The sequence below is a fragment of the Thermobia domestica genome, chromosome 13 (genome assembly GCF_964235325.1).
Source record: "Thermobia domestica chromosome 13, izTheDome1.hap1.1, whole genome shotgun sequence".
NCBI classification, from domain to species: Eukaryota; Metazoa; Arthropoda; class Insecta; order Zygentoma; family Lepismatidae; genus Thermobia; species Thermobia domestica.
In genome coordinates, this window is record NC_137466.1 from 199,464,980 (window position 1) to 199,482,240 (window position 17,261).

General features: G+C 33.9%; 1 protein-coding gene across 1 annotated transcript in view; it reads left to right on the forward strand.

The window, feature by feature from the left end:
• Positions 1-16,893, forward strand: part of LOC145668943 (S1 RNA-binding domain-containing protein 1-like) — a 45,647-nt gene extending 28,754 nt beyond the window's left edge. Inside the window, exons 11-16 of the mRNA XM_081737227.1 lie at positions 180-369; positions 2,066-2,236; positions 3,626-3,742; positions 5,859-5,944; positions 6,358-6,528; positions 10,005-16,893. Coding sequence (XP_081593353.1) covers positions 180-369; positions 2,066-2,236; positions 3,626-3,742; positions 5,859-5,944; positions 6,358-6,528; positions 10,005-10,204 — 935 coding nt within the window. The 3' untranslated portion in view covers positions 10,205-16,893. The remainder of the gene's footprint in view (positions 1-179; positions 370-2,065; positions 2,237-3,625; positions 3,743-5,858; positions 5,945-6,357; positions 6,529-10,004) is intronic.
• The last annotated feature ends 368 nt before the right edge of the window (positions 16,894-17,261 follow it).

Genomic DNA, 17,261 nt, shown 5'->3' on the forward strand with positions numbered 1-17,261 from the left:
GTTATATGTTAATACACTAATATAATTTGGGAAGAAGTGAAATGAGTTTTGTTCGGTGAATAGACAAATTATTAACGATACCATTCTTGTTTAAACAGTTAATTTATTTTGGTACTAATTTTACGATGTAGTTATAATTGTATATTTTGAAACTACTATCTGTTCAATTTTGGTTGTAGTTATTTTGGCTCGCCGTCTTCAAGATCCATTGGAAGAATACGTGAAAGTTGAGCCTCGCCATCTTGGCGTCGGCATGTATCAGCATGATATTCCAAGTAATAAACTTCGGTCTGCTGTGGATGAAGTCATGATGGAATGTGTTAGCTTCGTTGGAGTCGATTTAAATCGGGCTTCGTTGTTTCTACTCAGGTAAGAGTTTGAGATTTCAGAGAGCTTCATTTTGTTGTATTTTTTCAAGGAAAGAAGTAAGAACTCAAACTCATATGCTGTTTATTTATTTTATTTACTTTCACCTTTACTTAGTACAAAATACTTTATTCCAATGCTAACTAACTAACTAACTCTATGGCCTATGGAACCCGGAGGTTCAATGCTGCGTTCACAAAAGCTCTCCACTGACTTCTATCCTTAGCTAACTGCATCCAGTTTCTACTTTGTATTCCAATCTCTGCGAGATCCATCTTAATATTGTCCTCCCATCTGCGCCTAGGTCTTCCTAATGGTCATTTTCCGATTGGTCTTCCAGTCAAGACTTTGAAAGCGTTTCTACTTTCTTCCATTCTAGCTACATGACCCGCCCACTTATGTCTCCTAGACTTGACGACCCTAACAATATTGGGTAAACCATATAAATTATGTAGTTCCTCGTTATGAAGTTTCCGCCATTCCCCATTCCCATTCCTCCTGGGTCCGAATATTCGTCTCAGGATCTTGTTCTCAAATACTTTCAGTCTATGTTCTTCCCTCAGAGTAAGTGACCATGTTTCGCAGCCATACAAAACAACAGGCATGATTATGGTTTTATATATTTTAAGCTTCAAATTCCAATGCTGATATAGAAATTATTATGAATTGCTAATGAAATAGTGTATTAATGACAAATTTATTTAAGATATAATTTAGATAGTAACACAAACAGAGGATAAAGTACAAGACTATTGAGATCCCTTTGTATTCTGAAGATTTAGTTTTTTTTTTTTTTTTTTTTTTTTGTTTTTTCTTTCTTTCTTACAATGCGTTTTATGTCTACAAATCGCCAACATTCACATCATTACAGAATATTTTACGGATATTGTAGATTAAGGAACAATAGCGATGAAATTTTGTGGGTATTAATTCTGGAGACTGTTGGATCTATATCTTAAACAAATGTATTGATAAGCTACTTATTTCCCTTTATTCAAATGACTAATATGCGCGTCTTTGATTCGTGTTGTCCTGTGCTTATTTCCGATAGGACCACATATGTTGACTCTGCATCGTAAGTCAGAAATATTAGTACTCGCAAGAGCAAATACAACAACAGCTTAAAAATAAATACTGATCTTGTATTCAGAAATATTATTTCTTGTTTTATATAATTTCGATCCTATCTGGGGTCTTCGCAAGTAATTTCTTTCTTGCTGCTATTATTTCTGTTATTCATCCACGTTAAGGCATTCTTGAAACATATAAACACAGAATTTGCCAAAAATCCATACATTTTTATTTCTATTAATTTTACTTATTAAGAATAACCACTTCCCAACTAAGTTACTCTTTATTTACGAATAGGGGTACATGCACATAAACTTCAAATACACTTTACTAATTATTATTTTCATGCTGCTAAATAATGTTCTTCATAATACTTATGGCATACCCACTTATATACTCCAACTTCACTCTTGCTCACACAAACTCTTGACTCATGCCCCATCATAGACTATTGACAGTACTCTCACACTCTTCACAGACTATTTGCTATACCACATTGTCCACAGATTATTCACGATTATACTCTTTCACATTCTTCACAGGTTATTCGCTATTACATTTTTATAGCTTGTATATTGCCACTTAAACATTCTTACATATTATTCTAAAAGTACCATTTATGTTCCAGGCGAATAGCTGGATTAAATCCTACCAAAGCTCAGAAAATTATTGATTGGAGAGAAACTCATGGTCCATTTAAGAATAGGGAACAGCTGAAGCTTGTGAAAGGCATTGGTTCTAAATCATACGAACAGTGTGCTGGCTTTGTAAGAATTCTGCCAGAATCTATTCAAAACAGGTATGGATTTCAAGTTTTATTATAATTGTTTTGCTTGTGCTATGAATTGTTCGTGTTTTTCATTTGACTTGATTTTTAGTACTGTTGTATTTGAAACCTAGAATTTCTTTAATCTTACAAAACAAATACTGAAAGAGTATCTCGGTGGTTTAGTATTACAACATTGTCCAACGAAGGCGAGGTCTCAAGTCAACTCCCAATCTATGAATTTGACTTTATTCGTAGTTGAATAGAGACAAGAGATTTTTGTAAGTATTCCAATTTCTCGTGAATTATAAACTGTAATGTTATAATAAAAAAAAATGAATAAATGCCGGAATAGAACCTTAAATAGAAGTCCTCTTACTTTCTTTTCTATATTTTCATGTATACTGATACGGTTTCCTTGTGTATAGTTGCTATCTAGTGGTGCCGCATCGTAGTAGGTGGCTTAGAATGTCACCAAATTCAATGTGGGGTTTATTTATGGACGAGCTTAAGGCAGTCGATGAAGCTGACTTTTTGTGTGTTGCCATGTTTTGGAGATATTTTTGCCTATTGTGTATATATATATATATGTGTGTGTATTATATGTGATTGGCAATACTAGTTAGTGCAGGTTGGAGTGCGTGTTAGAATTTTTGACATGCTAACTAAAGTATAAAAAACTGAATAAATTCAGTGTTAGACAGTAAGTAGTGATAAGAAATATAACCATTAATAATTACATCATGTACAATAATATATATATATATATATATATATATATATATATATATATATATATATATATATATATATATAATAAAATACAGTATGTATGTGCTTGTGTATATATGATCCGGACTTATTTGAAAGTCTTGTGACATTTTTATTTATTTTTTATAGAAGTTTCAATTGTTCTCTTGGCAACATTTGGGTGCTGTTTTGTGGTTATGAGGGGAAAGGGACTGAGTCTGAGCCTTTGAAGTTCTAACATTATACGTGAAGAAACTGCAGTAGCGATTTCTCTGTTATAGCGTTTACCACTGATAAACATATAATTATACCGTAATTTATTACGGAAATCTGTCAGAATACAACTTAAAAATTACATCTTAGATTTTTAGGATACGCCACTTGAAAAGTGTCTCTTCTATCCATGTTGGGGGATTTTATCCGAGTGACTTGTGACAGGGAACACAATTTAATTGTTTCAATAAATATTTACATTAGTACTCGATATTTGTATTGTAAATTTAAAGTAATGTTCAATTTTAATTAAACAATTACAAATTAATTAATAATTAATTAATTCCAGATGCAAATTATTTTTTATTTTTAGTAAATTATTTGTGCTTCTTGTAAATAATAAGTGTAAAGCTTCTTTTAGTATTTGGAATTGAGGTAGGTTTGTTTTCTATTTCACAGTAATACGAGCAATCACCCAGTGAAGACAGAACCTGGAAAGAAGTCCTCAGTATTACATGAATTTAATCCACTGGACCAAACATGGATTCATCCTGAGTCTTATCATATTGCAACACGGTGAGTTCGTGAAGAGATATGCCTTAAAAAGATCAGAAAAAAATAGAATAAAATTAATCATGGTTTGGGGAAAGAAGTAAAGGAGTGTATTATTCTCAGCAAGGTGTCCGTATCATAGGTGCCCATTCTCCCCTAAATTTACATTCCCGCCCTCCCCCTCCCCCCCAAAAAAAAACATCCATTTTCAGTGAAAAATTATGACCCTCCCAATAAATGTCATGGTTACAACTGTGCCCTAAAATCCACATGCAGGTACACCCTATGTGAATGAACTATTGTGGAACATTTGGAAGTGAAACACTACACACATCTGATAACAGCGATTGATTGGCATAGCGGCAGATGAGTTTCGCCTCCGTGCTTGCTGCGTTTTTGTTCAATTTAAAATTAGTACAATAAGTATAGGGCGAGTTTAAAGAAACTTTCCACGGAACTGTACCAATTGTTGCGATAGGTTTATAGGAAAGATGCTCTACGATAAACCCCATTTCACTGATAAAGATAATTAAAGGAAGCCTGTTTCCACGACAAATCTAAACATTTCGGGCGATACAGTCACAGCCATGAACGAAGTAAGATAAAGTTAGTTGCCACCTTTGCTCATAAAAACGCCACGTACCGGTAACTATTTGGTCAACACATTTTTCATATAACACAGGCATATACCTTAATTTTTTATGTATATTTGTTTATTATAGTTCCTCTAGAAAGTGAATTCCAACTCTATTCACATATGAGCAGAAAATATATGAATAAAACTGTATATCGAAATTCAATGTCTCATTGAGAAGTGTAATGACGCTTGCCTAAAATACATCGTTGGTGATTATACAGGTTAACTGCATTACTTCGATTTGGAGAGTGAATATGGCAGTTCCATTTGGAAATTGCCCAGTCCTCCGACGCTAAATAAGTCAATGCTGATTCTCCAACATCAGATATAATAATTTTCTGATACTCAGCGTGGTGAACACATTGCCTATAAATTTTAAAATAATCTTTAGCGTAACCTGACAATTTTGATGTATATATAGGGTAAAGCAAATGTCAGGCTATAGTCTGACCATAACAACTTAATCGCTATCTTAGTTCTTCTTTTCAACTGTTCCACAAATACAATGCCAGTGATTTTCAACGCTAATCGCTCGTTCTTTCTATAGGCACATGGAATTAGGTATTTGACATGCTTAGAATTGTGGAAAGAATCGGGAATCGTAGGGATTTAGAATCTTTTACGTGTTGTACTTGGAGAAAGGGACAGAAGAGATGTCATCCATAGTACGAAGTATATAGTCATGTGACTCAAAATAAGCTGTGTTGAAGGTTTTAAAGCTTTTATTCCATTGTAAACACGTGATATTCTGTCTCAATCTCCAGAGAAATGAACCAACCGCTGTACTCACCAATTAACTAACTGAAAATAAGTTCTTTTATTATTATTTATTTATTTATTTATTTATTTTCTTAACCTTTTGGAAAGTTGAATTAGGTTATAGGTAAAGTGCAGAATAAATAATATTCATTAATTGTATCTTAAAGTATTTTTTTGAAAATATTATTTTATTGTTTGTTTGGTGTGGAAACAAGAATTTTAGGAATAATAAAAAAAAATGGATCAAAAGATTGCGCTCTTGGGCGATAATTAATTTTTGGATCAGGACCACAAAATTTTTGAACAGCTCCTAAATTGAGTTTTCGTATTTTTTACTAAATAAGCACATCATACTAAGTTAAGTGATAGTTTGGGTTTGGCTAACTGTATGTAGTTCTCCAGATATAAGGCTTACAAGAAAATTTTTGTCTAAAATATATTGGAGCTTTTAATCTGATAATAACTATTATACAATTTAGAGACTTTTGATAATATAATAATTTTAGATTAAACATATGCTTTTATGAAGTTCTAAATTATAAAATGATCAACGCAGAAATATTGTCCATAATCAAAGGAAACAAAGACAAAGGTTACAATTTATTAGAGTAAGTTAGAAAATAGTAATAATCATAGTCCGTACAGTCTCTGTAAGTATGAAGTCGTTTTTTGTAAAAAATGCTTAAGGAAAAACATTGAACTTCTACGTAGATTCTAATTCGTAATGTTTTCATTTCATTGCAGTTTGATATCAATGTGTAAATTAACCACAAACGAAATAGGAAGTCAGAGGTTTATCAACATACTAAAGGAATTCGTTCGATCAACAGGTTCGTTGGTACTATTAAAATTAAGGGAAATATATTTTGTCGAAACGTGGTACTGGTATATGAAAGATTAAAGAAGTTTCATTTATAGAGAGAGGAAAAAAAAGCAAAAGTACAAATTATATGTTTATAACGTTAAAACTGATAATGTCAGCTTCTTGTTAAATTAAGCACAACTCTAAGCACCTTAATATTAGTTACCGTATAAGTTCAAGAAGAATTTCATATAATGTTTCAACATATTTAACACATAAAATTTTCGTAATGTTGGATATTGCTTAAAAAGTAAATTTAGAATCAATAATTTTTTTCTTTATGTTCTTAAAATAAGCTTCTAGTATATGATTTACGTTTATATCGGTAGTAATAATGAAGTAAGTTATGAATAATTTGATATTATTGCTTTCTCAAATTAGGTTTGCGAAAACTCGCTTCTGATCTTGGAGTTGTGGAATCAGGTCTGAGTTCAATTATCAAGGGTTTACAGCAGCCATTGGATCACGATTTTCGTAGCAAATTTCAGAAGCCTTTCTTTCGTCAAGAAGTTCGTAATTTTATGGATTTAAGAATCAACGAAAAGCTGACAGGTAATTTCAAGAGTATTTGAGTACATGTATGGACGTATACTTATATGTGTATAGTCTGACCAAACTAACTACAATTGCTAGGACTTAAAAAGTTTATATATCGTCGAAATTTTATTTATTTCTATAGCATAAAACGAAATATTTCTGGCTATTTTCTTCTTTATTGATTTATAGTCTCATTATTCAGTTTGCCAGGGTGTCTATCGGTCATAAAAGTCACGAAAGTTACCAAAAAGTCACGAAATCAGAAAACGGTCATGGAAGTCAAGAAAAAGTCACGAAATTTAGCTTTCCGGTCACGATTTTTTCCTTTTTATCTGTACAAATATAAGTACGACTGGGAAATTGTGTTCTATAAAACGTCAAAATTCATCATCAAAAATGTCTATGGTCGGTTTTAGACACTACCAAATCGCAAGCAACGCTCTTCTATCGCATGCATGAAAATTCGGCCTAATTCGCACCCAAATTCGCTTTTGAGAATGTTACGAAATTTTTATGATTTGGTAAAGAAAAGGTCACGAAAAAGTCACGAAATTTCATTTTGGAATTGTAGTAGACACCCTGTTTGCTTTCTACTTCTACTGGGAATCAAGTCATTATGATCAGGTTATTGTAGAATTGTAACCTGACTTTTTCCTTACTCTCTCTCTCTCTCTCTCTCTCTCTCTCTCTCTATATATATATATATATATATATATATACAGAGTAAGGAAAAAAGTTACAATTCTATAATAATACAGGGTGTTTCAAAACTACACCGACAACGTTTGGGAGGTGATTCCTGACACCAAGATAAGACAAAAAGTATAGACCAACCTGAGTGCACAAATGCTTCCTTTCGGAGTTATAGGCTGCTGAAAACATGATAAAATGAACTTTAAAGGTCCATAGCTACAAAACTACGGGACCTACCGTAGTCGGGTCCGGACTTCACTTAGGAAGTAATATGTGCCCTATCCAAATATCCAAGTTTCAGAATTTTATGTTACTTCCGCAACAATTTTTTTTTAGAAGTAAATGGTGAGTACTTCAAATTATATGTCCGTAGCCAATCTCCCTCTATAAAAATTGTTGCGTAAGTATCTTGAGATTCTGAAACATGAATTTTTGGATAGCGCTCGTATTAGTTCCTAAGTGAAGTCTTGACCCGAATACGATAGGTCCCATAGTTTTGTAGCTATGAACCTTTAAAGTTCATTTTCTCATGTTTTCGGCAGGTTGGTCTATGCTTTTCGTCTTATTTTGGTGTTAGGAATCACCTCCCAAACGTTGTCGGTGTTGTTTTGAAACACCCTGTATATATTATCACAAATGGGTAAGACAAATGTTAGGTTACAATTCTGAAGAGTGATTACTTAAAGAGATGAATTGACACATGTTTGTAATAATTTGTAAACGTTGTTTATTGCGTCTAATATATGATGTATCAGACTTTTTCGATGTTTCGTGATACCTTCCTTATCAGATATAAGCAACTCACATGGAACTCTTCTCACTTCGTAGAATTATATCTTGCAGTATTTCGCGGGAATTTTTGCTAGTTTGTGGAAATATTGTTCTCTCTAAATGCACCAAAATTAAATTCGTGGGTGACTGTGAGGGTTATTCCATCTGGGTTAGACGCCCTATCCACCTTTCAGGAAACCAATCATATTCGGATATTATAACCGTAATAGCGTGGAACATCTATATATTAAAATGTTAGGTTTGTGTGTTTGTGGTCAATCCTTTCGACAATGAGATCTCGAAGACCACAAGTGCTAGAAACGTGCCGTTTTCGCTGGTCGATTTCAAATTTTGTGTACGTGGGACGTAAAACTTAAAGATATCATTTCATTTTTTTTCCATTTTTTCAAATTTTGTGTAGATTGGCCACTTCGCATTCAAAAAAAAAAAAAAAAAAAAAGTCGTTACTTTAGGCGTCGTTTTGACCTTATTAGTTTAATATTGTCACTAGGACGTTAAGGTTGATACCCTTGTGAAAGGCAACCAGTAGAGGAGCTACGTATAGCGGGTTGATGGACATTTCAGGCGCTTTGCTTTAATTTGAATGACATAACCTGTTGCAAGCTGGCAACTTCGAAGGCTTGTGAACTCACAATGAGGCGTTCTCGGGTATGAAATTATAAGAAAGAAGAAAAATAATCATTTGGTATCATTTATCACATCCAAGTTTGCCACAAACTTATCCCAACATTCTATATATTAAAATACTACATTTATATGTTTGTCTCTAGCAACTCACTTCCTTTGAGAGTCTTCCTGTCCTTTACTTGTGTTCGTAAAGGGACTTGCACATATATAGTGAGAAGGAGATTCACACTCATGTTAGAACTTTGCGTTGTGTAAATAGCTCAGGTTCAGCTAGTATCATGTTAAAATATTACAGAAGAGAGTTCTTCGTTCCGAGTGCTCGTAAAAAAATACCCCTTCAAGAAGTTCTTGTAATTTTTGGTGTTGAAATTACCATCAATGAAGATGAGATGGACAGTGGTTGTATACCGAGTACTGCACCCACACTATTAACTTTCTTACGCCCTGTAATTTTGCTGAAACAATCCAGTTAGGATTGGTATCATTTCAATACCATAAATTTTGTTAATTTATTTCACTAGTTTTATCAACATTGGCTAAAACACCGAAAAGGATAGAGAACAGTTTGATGCAATGCGTTTCAATCCTGTAGGGATGCCAACAAAATGCATGTGAAATGCCTAACACTTCTTTAGCTGTAGTGTACCATTAACAACGTTGAGAGCTTTTCTGAGAACCGTGCTGGATATGATTAGGACTACTGTTGCTGAGATTTCATCAGCAACGATTCACGGAAACGCAGTATATTAAAGCTATTCAAGATTTAGAACGTAATCAGATACTTATAAAAGGACCTAGAATTAGGGAGAGATCGCGTATTAGAAAAAAAAAAATGAATTTAGAGGGATTTAGATTTCTGGACTTTCTTCATCTATGGCTATTTAGCCCGTCACGTATGAGGGATGGTGTCCCTCGGCGACCACACTATGGGAAGAAAGGATTGGGGAAGGAAGGAAGCGGCCTGAGACCTATAAGTTAGGTACCATCCCGGCATTTGCCTGGTAGGAATGAGGAAAACCCAAGAAAACCTCATTCAGGATGGCTGGTCTGAAAAAGCTTTTTACACTTTTTCGACCGAGTTCCCCCACCGAGAATCGAACCCCGGGACCGCTCGCACCGAAAGTTTCAATTCAGAATTCAATCATTAGCTAACATTGTATCGAATGTGAAAACGTAGGAACTAGAGTCACCATTCAAATGAAGCCGATTTCATAGTTAAGTGCATATATGTTGGTATTAATTTCCCTAAACAACTGAACAATTGGGCATTATTTTAAGCTTATAAATTAATTTTTGTGGGTTGATTTAGAGGTGTATGTGTCTTGGGAGCTTTATGATGTAATGTTACTTATTAATGAAAACTTTTCTTTGCTTGATAGGTGTGGTTGAAAATGTTACTCCATTTGGTGCTTTTGTGGACATTGGAGTCGGAACTTCAGGATTACTTCATGTCAATCAAATGAGACGCTGTCCTTTGTCAGCAGGAGACCAAGTTCAAGTATCCGTACAGCAGATCCGAGAGAAAAAGAGGCAAATCGCTCTAAGACTAATAAGTAAATTAAACAATTACGTTAGTTAAGATGTAATAGAGTCTTACAACGATGTATATTGTATGAAAGCCTGAACTCTTAGAATGTCAGTTATGTACAAATGTCGGTATAATATTAATGAATTCGAAACTGAAGCTTTAAAAAATCCAAATAGAGGCTTTCTAGGCTTAATACTTTTTCCCTTTCATATATGTAAACGTTATTAGATCAGTGCTATTGATTGACGAGGAAGTTTTAGAATATAAAGGGATCTGTTGTTTCCAAAACTAATAACTGTTAACTGAAACTTTCCTATTGTAATCTCTGTGTGTTCAGAATCATGGTTTATTACGTAGTTCTTAAGCCAATGTAAAATACATCGTTGGCTCATTTGAATGAGCTGTGGTATTCATTTCAGAAGGCATCAGTCGAAGAATGAAATAGAAATACGGTATATTCCTAGGTAGATAAACTGCATATTCAAACATACATTAACGATAATTATTTTTTCTTTATGATCGGAAGCCTCTTTGGTTGCTCTTTTTTTTTTTTTTTTTTTTTCTCACGTAAATCCTAGAATGGTAAGCTTTAATAAACACAGTGTAAAAGTGATTTCATGGTTATGTTTGAAAGTCCGTTTTTTTTATAATTAAGTAAATATCATCTGCGAGGGTAAGTCAAAAAATTAGTTGCACTGCTTAAGAAAATAAAAATGATACAAATTTTACAATAACTTTATTTGTATCGTAAAGTTCGATTCACAGTCTATTTTTCAACGTAGTTACCTCCGTTATTTAAACATTTGTCGAGGCATGGTACAAGTTTTTCTATGCCTTCTGCAAAGAAATCCCGTCCAATGTCCGATAACCATTCTTGGGCTGCAGCTTTCGCCTCGTAATCCGAGTGGTGTCGTTGCTTTGAAAGATTGTCTTTCATGGGATCAAACATATGGTGAAAGGTCTGGGTATAAGGAGGGTGATCCCGCACTTCCCACCTAAACTTTGTTAGAAGTTCGCACGTTTGTTGTCAATATCTGTTCGTTCTCAAACATGTTGCACCGCTTCGCGATAGCTTCATATGACATTGCATTTTCACTATACACTTCATGCAACTGCCGATAAATTGCAGTGCAGTTACACCTTTTCGCCCCCCCCCCCCAAAAAAAAAAAAACGAATCACTGCACGCATTTCCAATTTGGACGCCACTTACAGCTGTCGAGACATGTTTACGACTGATTATCAGAACACCTCCACTTGCCTCGTGAAAGCCGCTACGTCACACGATACAGCTACATGTCTGCAGTGTTGCTACACAGTTTCATCAAAATAGCCTTTGACCAACACTATTTAACACAAAAGATACATATATAGAATCAAAATCTGTAACTTGTCAAGAATTTTTCTGTTTAGCCTAAACAGCGAATATTCGACAGTCCTCTTTGAACGTACACAGGATTCATGGGACTTGGATACTGTATCTGTATCTGTTTACTAGTAAGCACAAATACAATTCTAAAGTCCGAATCGGTCAAATTATCCATGAATTAAATCACATACAAAAAGAAAGAAAGAAAGGTTAATTTTAAGAGGGCATCGGGCGAAATAATAGGCAGATTTAAACGAGAATTTCAATAAATACAACTAGCAAAATGACAATACGTATCACGACTTAGTTAAGGAAAAATTTAAGAATTTTAAGTACATAGTTGGTAAATATTTTGACTTTGACAACAGAATATTTTAAATTATAACATGGAAGAGAGTAAATCGAAGCAGTTCAACATGCGCATGATTGATTTTTCGATTCCTAAGTAAATTAGTCTCACGAATTTCCTTTAACTTCAAAACTTATTTGTTTTCACAGTAATTTCTTTTCGTAAAGGACAGCATAAAACTTTCGAAAATTTTCTGTTTAGAGAAAAAATAAATGACGGTGGACACTTACTCTTTTCATGTTGAATTTAGCTTATTGTAACAGGCCAGATTGTGTAAATTACTCACGTAAGTGACTCAGTGCTGCTTATTGCGGCGAATGTGAAAAGTTTGCCTCAACGCTTTAACTCCCAGACTGAAATGTAGCCATTTTAGGCATATTTGACTAGTCAAAGCATATTGTTTCATGTTAGACATATCTTGGAATATTTCTAATGATCTCAGATATCATCCTTTATCTTCACTTTTCCGAAAAGAGCCCCCTTCCCCCCTTTGCAGTAATTCAATCCTATGTAGTTGCAGTCTTAGGTACACTATATTCAAGAGAGAAATTGTCAGCACCACAAAATCACCTAGTTGATCAAAGTCCTTGGCCTCTTACTGCAGCATTAGGTGCTTTAATTACAACCACTGCCCTTACTAAATGATTTCATCAATACGACTCTTCTCTATTCTTTCTTGCAGTATTAATTATAACCATAATTCAATGATGACTAGACGTAACTCAAGAAGGCACTTACCAAGGACTTCATACCATTCAAGTAACCTTAGACCTTCGATGAGGTATAATCTTATTTATTATTTCTGAAATATTCTTCTTCATTTCATTCTTCTGGGCTTTCTTCCACAAAAGTCTAGCCCCGACAGTAGAAATTGGCTCATTTTGACCCCCCTCCCCCATAGAAATTGTATCTTTTAATTCTATACATGTACCTCTTCTTAATACTGTCACATTCTTCTAGCCTCAGAAATCACTGAAACATGAGCTAATCACAGATTAATAGAAGCAAATCAAACACAAGCAACATAGGGCTTTCTATTAATAATTCTTCTAGAACTATACGTCACAGCATTACAAGCATATGATTATGAAGCCCCTTTTACTATTGCGGATGCTATTAACGGCTCAACTTTTTTTCTTATAACAACAGCATTTCATGGACTTCATGCCATTATTGGTTCTACATTTCTAGCCACCTGCCTACTACGTCACCTTCTATTCTATTTCTCACCCAGTAGTCAGTGATAATCACGTAAATCAGACATTTCTACTTTGAAAATGCAACCGTTATGTTATACAGTGGAATTGGCAAGTTATTTACGCCTCATATCCACTTCTCTTTTAGCTTTACAGTTATTATTTTGAATTGAACGGAATAGTTGAATTTTACTCTTAACTCATAATAGTCAAAAGAAAAATCTTTGAAGGTGAGTGAAATAATTTGTTATTGTATTTCTATACTATAATTTGTCATAGCTTTGTACTTTTCTATCATTATATTCGTTGTGTATTTCTTGTATATTTCACATATTGGGTGAGTCAGAATGATGTGAATAATGTAAATAATTCACTCTTAAATCTGTACAGAATATTTGAGTAAACCGTATTTACATTTGTATACAGCAACTCTTTTTTACTTGTCAAAGGGGGCTCGAAATAAGCATCTATTGCCACAGAACAGCCATGTTCCCAACAATAACGTAGCTAGCAAATTCGTTCATGGAGTGCGCATCCTTTTTAATAGATAAAAAACTTAAAGAATTACTCAGTGCTCGGTAGTTTATTTTCTTCGGGACGATTATTTCGGTTGCCTGCTTAACAAGTATCTGCTGCACCAACTCAGAAGTTAGTTTGTATCCATTATGTTTACTCCATTTTTTTGCTCAAATAATATCCTTGGTATATGGTGATATCCTAAATTTATAGTGCAGATAATTAATTATATCTCTAAAATTATGAAAGAAATTGTTCAAAATGACCAGCATATGAGCGATATACAAGTCAAAACCCCACTATATCCTTCACTAGTAAAATACGGACATGTTTAAAATGCTGATTTCTGAAAATAGTTATCTGCAGTGTAAACTTAGGATCGCACACCATATGCCAAGGATAGTATTTTAGCCAGAATGAGTGAAACAATTGTTTGTGTCAAAATGGTAGATAAGTTGCTTTATAATACCGTTTTATGTCCAGCGTTTTCTCCATGTGGGAATTATCCTGGAGAATTATATTGAATTAAACACAGTCTGAATGACTGCTGTATTTCTGTAAATAACATTAACTGGACAAAGTAATGATCATAATAGCTATATTGTATATTCAATGTATATAGATTATATTTATTGATATTTAATAACATTGTTACACAATGAATTCAACAACTTTAAAGCATAATGTGGAATTAATACTTAATCATTGCCATTTTCTGAGAACGGAGAATTTTCCTTCGGAGTGCATCATATCAGAAAGTTTGTGTGTACCGATCGCTTTGAAATGATTTGTAAAAAATGTTCAGCACATATAAACATTTTTACATCAGTTCCTTACGTAAGCATGGTGAAAATCTTGATTATATGTACGATGGATATAGAGGTAGTTTGAGTTACAGATTATGTATTAGAGATATTCTAGCCAGAAATTAACTAAACATTATAGATTCCAACTAATTTCTGAATAGAATGAACAGATGTTTGCAGGCAGGGAAGAATGTAATATTAACCCACAAGTTAGGAACGGAATCTTTAGGCATGTTGGGTTCATTGTTGTTTGAAATCAGTGAATAATTCCTGCTATAACAGCAAATACAGCACATATAGATATATAAGATATGCCAATATAATCGTTCGGAAGAAAATAAATTACTATGAAATTGGTGAGTAATTCCTTAGGCTTTTCATATATAGTAACTAATTGTGTACGATTACAGATTTAAATATGTGTCTTGTGTTTTTGGACTTTATTTTGTTGCACTTGCCATGCTAAATTCTAAAACAATTCTGGATATCCTTCTAACCTTCTGACTCATCCTGCATTATTGATCTTTTATTATGCACCATTCTTCATGGAATCCGTGAAACAATACAAATGGCTGTATTTTTCACAAAGAAGCATGGACATGCGCTTGAGTGATTATAAAATGAAAGATATAGTCACCGAATTATGTTTCCAGATCTTGCAAATGTTCAATGTGTCCACCTTTGGTCACACGGTCTACCCCAGTTCGATTCAGCTTATACCAGACTCATTAACTGCGGCGGTGGTAGCTGTGATGCGCTGTTTCAGATTGTGGAAGTCGTATAACGTGGTGACCGTGGCGGCCAGTATGTGAATGCTTGAGGATGTATTGATACACGATGCATCCAACAATGTAGCAATTCCTCTTTTAGGAAAGCTAGAACATGGAAGTGTGAGAACTGCTGTTCAACTGTAGGATGAAGTTAGCGCTATAAAATATTCAATAATGACACTTCAGTAACTGTTGCCTGGTGCAGACCTGATTTTTGGCGAGTCCCGATTATGTTTGGGGATAAGAGATGGCGCTGTAAACCCTAAGTATTGGGAAGCTTTGCTTTCAGTTTTCATTTAATTTTTACTATTTACATTTCAATATTTTTAACAATTTTGTTATTTGTTACAATCTTAATATACTGTTTTTCATTTTCAATATGTTCATGCGCCGCTTATCCTTCCTTATTACATTAACAGTGTGAAAGACAATTATAATTAAAACAGGCTAATTCGGCCATTTTGGCACGAGCCATCTTAATACATAATCTTATTTCAAACAATTTTAATTTAAAACAACATTAGTGAAACAGTCCACAGGGCTCTAAGGCCGGAATTTCCTTTATATAAATCTCCCGTAAGGGAGGTAACTGGAACTGGATTATGTTTGACTTTACCATGGTGGTTTTCTAAGTCTCGTATGCAGACAGTTTACTTGTCTCGAAAAGTGAAAGGTTGCCTGGTCGGTGAGGATTAAAACTTAATGCTAAAAAACTCTCCTCATGTGTGCGTTTTTGCGTTTTAGTGCAAAGTGCGGAGAGCAGTTGGAAAGGAATGGGTGGAAGGGAATTGAAAGTGAACTTCAATTGTACGACTTCACTTGTAAACATTTATGAAGAATTTTCCGTACTGTTGTGTGAGGATTGTTAAACTCCCGACATGCCCGTCACAAGAACTTCATGAGATTGTACTGAAAAGCCTCCCTCAATTCTTCATCCTTCTGTTACGATGTTGCAGTCACCCTAAATACTTATCGCCACACCAATAATACTTCTCTTCAAATTTCGCGTACATGAATTGCCACTTGGCACGAAACTTTATGCACTTACAACGGAATTACGAGAAAATTCAAGCATACAAAATTATTTTTTTTTTTTTTCGATCACTAGGCATATAATCATGCGCTGTCGGTTGCCAATAGCGGAATTGTAACAACAGATGATCTTATAATGTATAATTTGGTGAGTACATCTTACATTTTCACAATCGTAAAATACATGTCTAGGGTTTTCTGGTCTACGGTCATTTATAATGTTTCATGGGCTTGTGAACGGTGCCTGTCTAGTTCTAGTATATGAAGCCAAACTTGAAATATTATTATCACTGTCAATTGTGTTGGCTTCCATGGACTGTTCTTACTAGATTTTTTTTTTTTTTTTTAACTCTAGAAAGACCGAAAATAACACAAAATACCTATATGTTATTTTTTTCTTCTAAAATTATCAAATATTTGAAGCAAAAATATGAAAACTGTGTACAATATTGTAAGTTGACTAATTCTTATTAAAGAGAGAGAACAGGGCTTGGTATGTCGTATCTTGGTGTAAATAATCATATAAAACTTCTTAGCTTTAAGAATTATAGTCTGGAGCTGGCAATCTTATTAATTAAAAATGTATACCCTGTGATTGTATACACAGGTCTTTTGTAATGTAGTTAAGAGGTCTAATCACTGCGAAATTAAATTACCGCTAATTTTACAATAATTATGTGATATCTTCAAATAGATAAAGAAAATCGAAATGTGGAACAAAAGCGCGCTAGACAATATTGTTTTGCATGAGGTACCGTTATAACGAGTTACCTAGTAGCTTTCCGGTTGCAGCCATTTATAAACGCGAAAATAATGCCGACTATCTAAATAGCTGGAAATCGAAAGCAGATAAGTGAGTTGTGATAACGGTATCTCATGTCAAATAATATTGTCTCGAGCTCTTGTTCCACTTTTCGATTATTATCTTTTATCCATTTGAAGATATCACATAATTATTGTAAAATTATAGGTATTTTAATTGCGCTGTGATGGGAGCTCTTAAATAGACGCTTCTCACCTATAATTAATATTTTAAACATGCTCATTCAAAAAAAAAAAAAAAAAATGTATG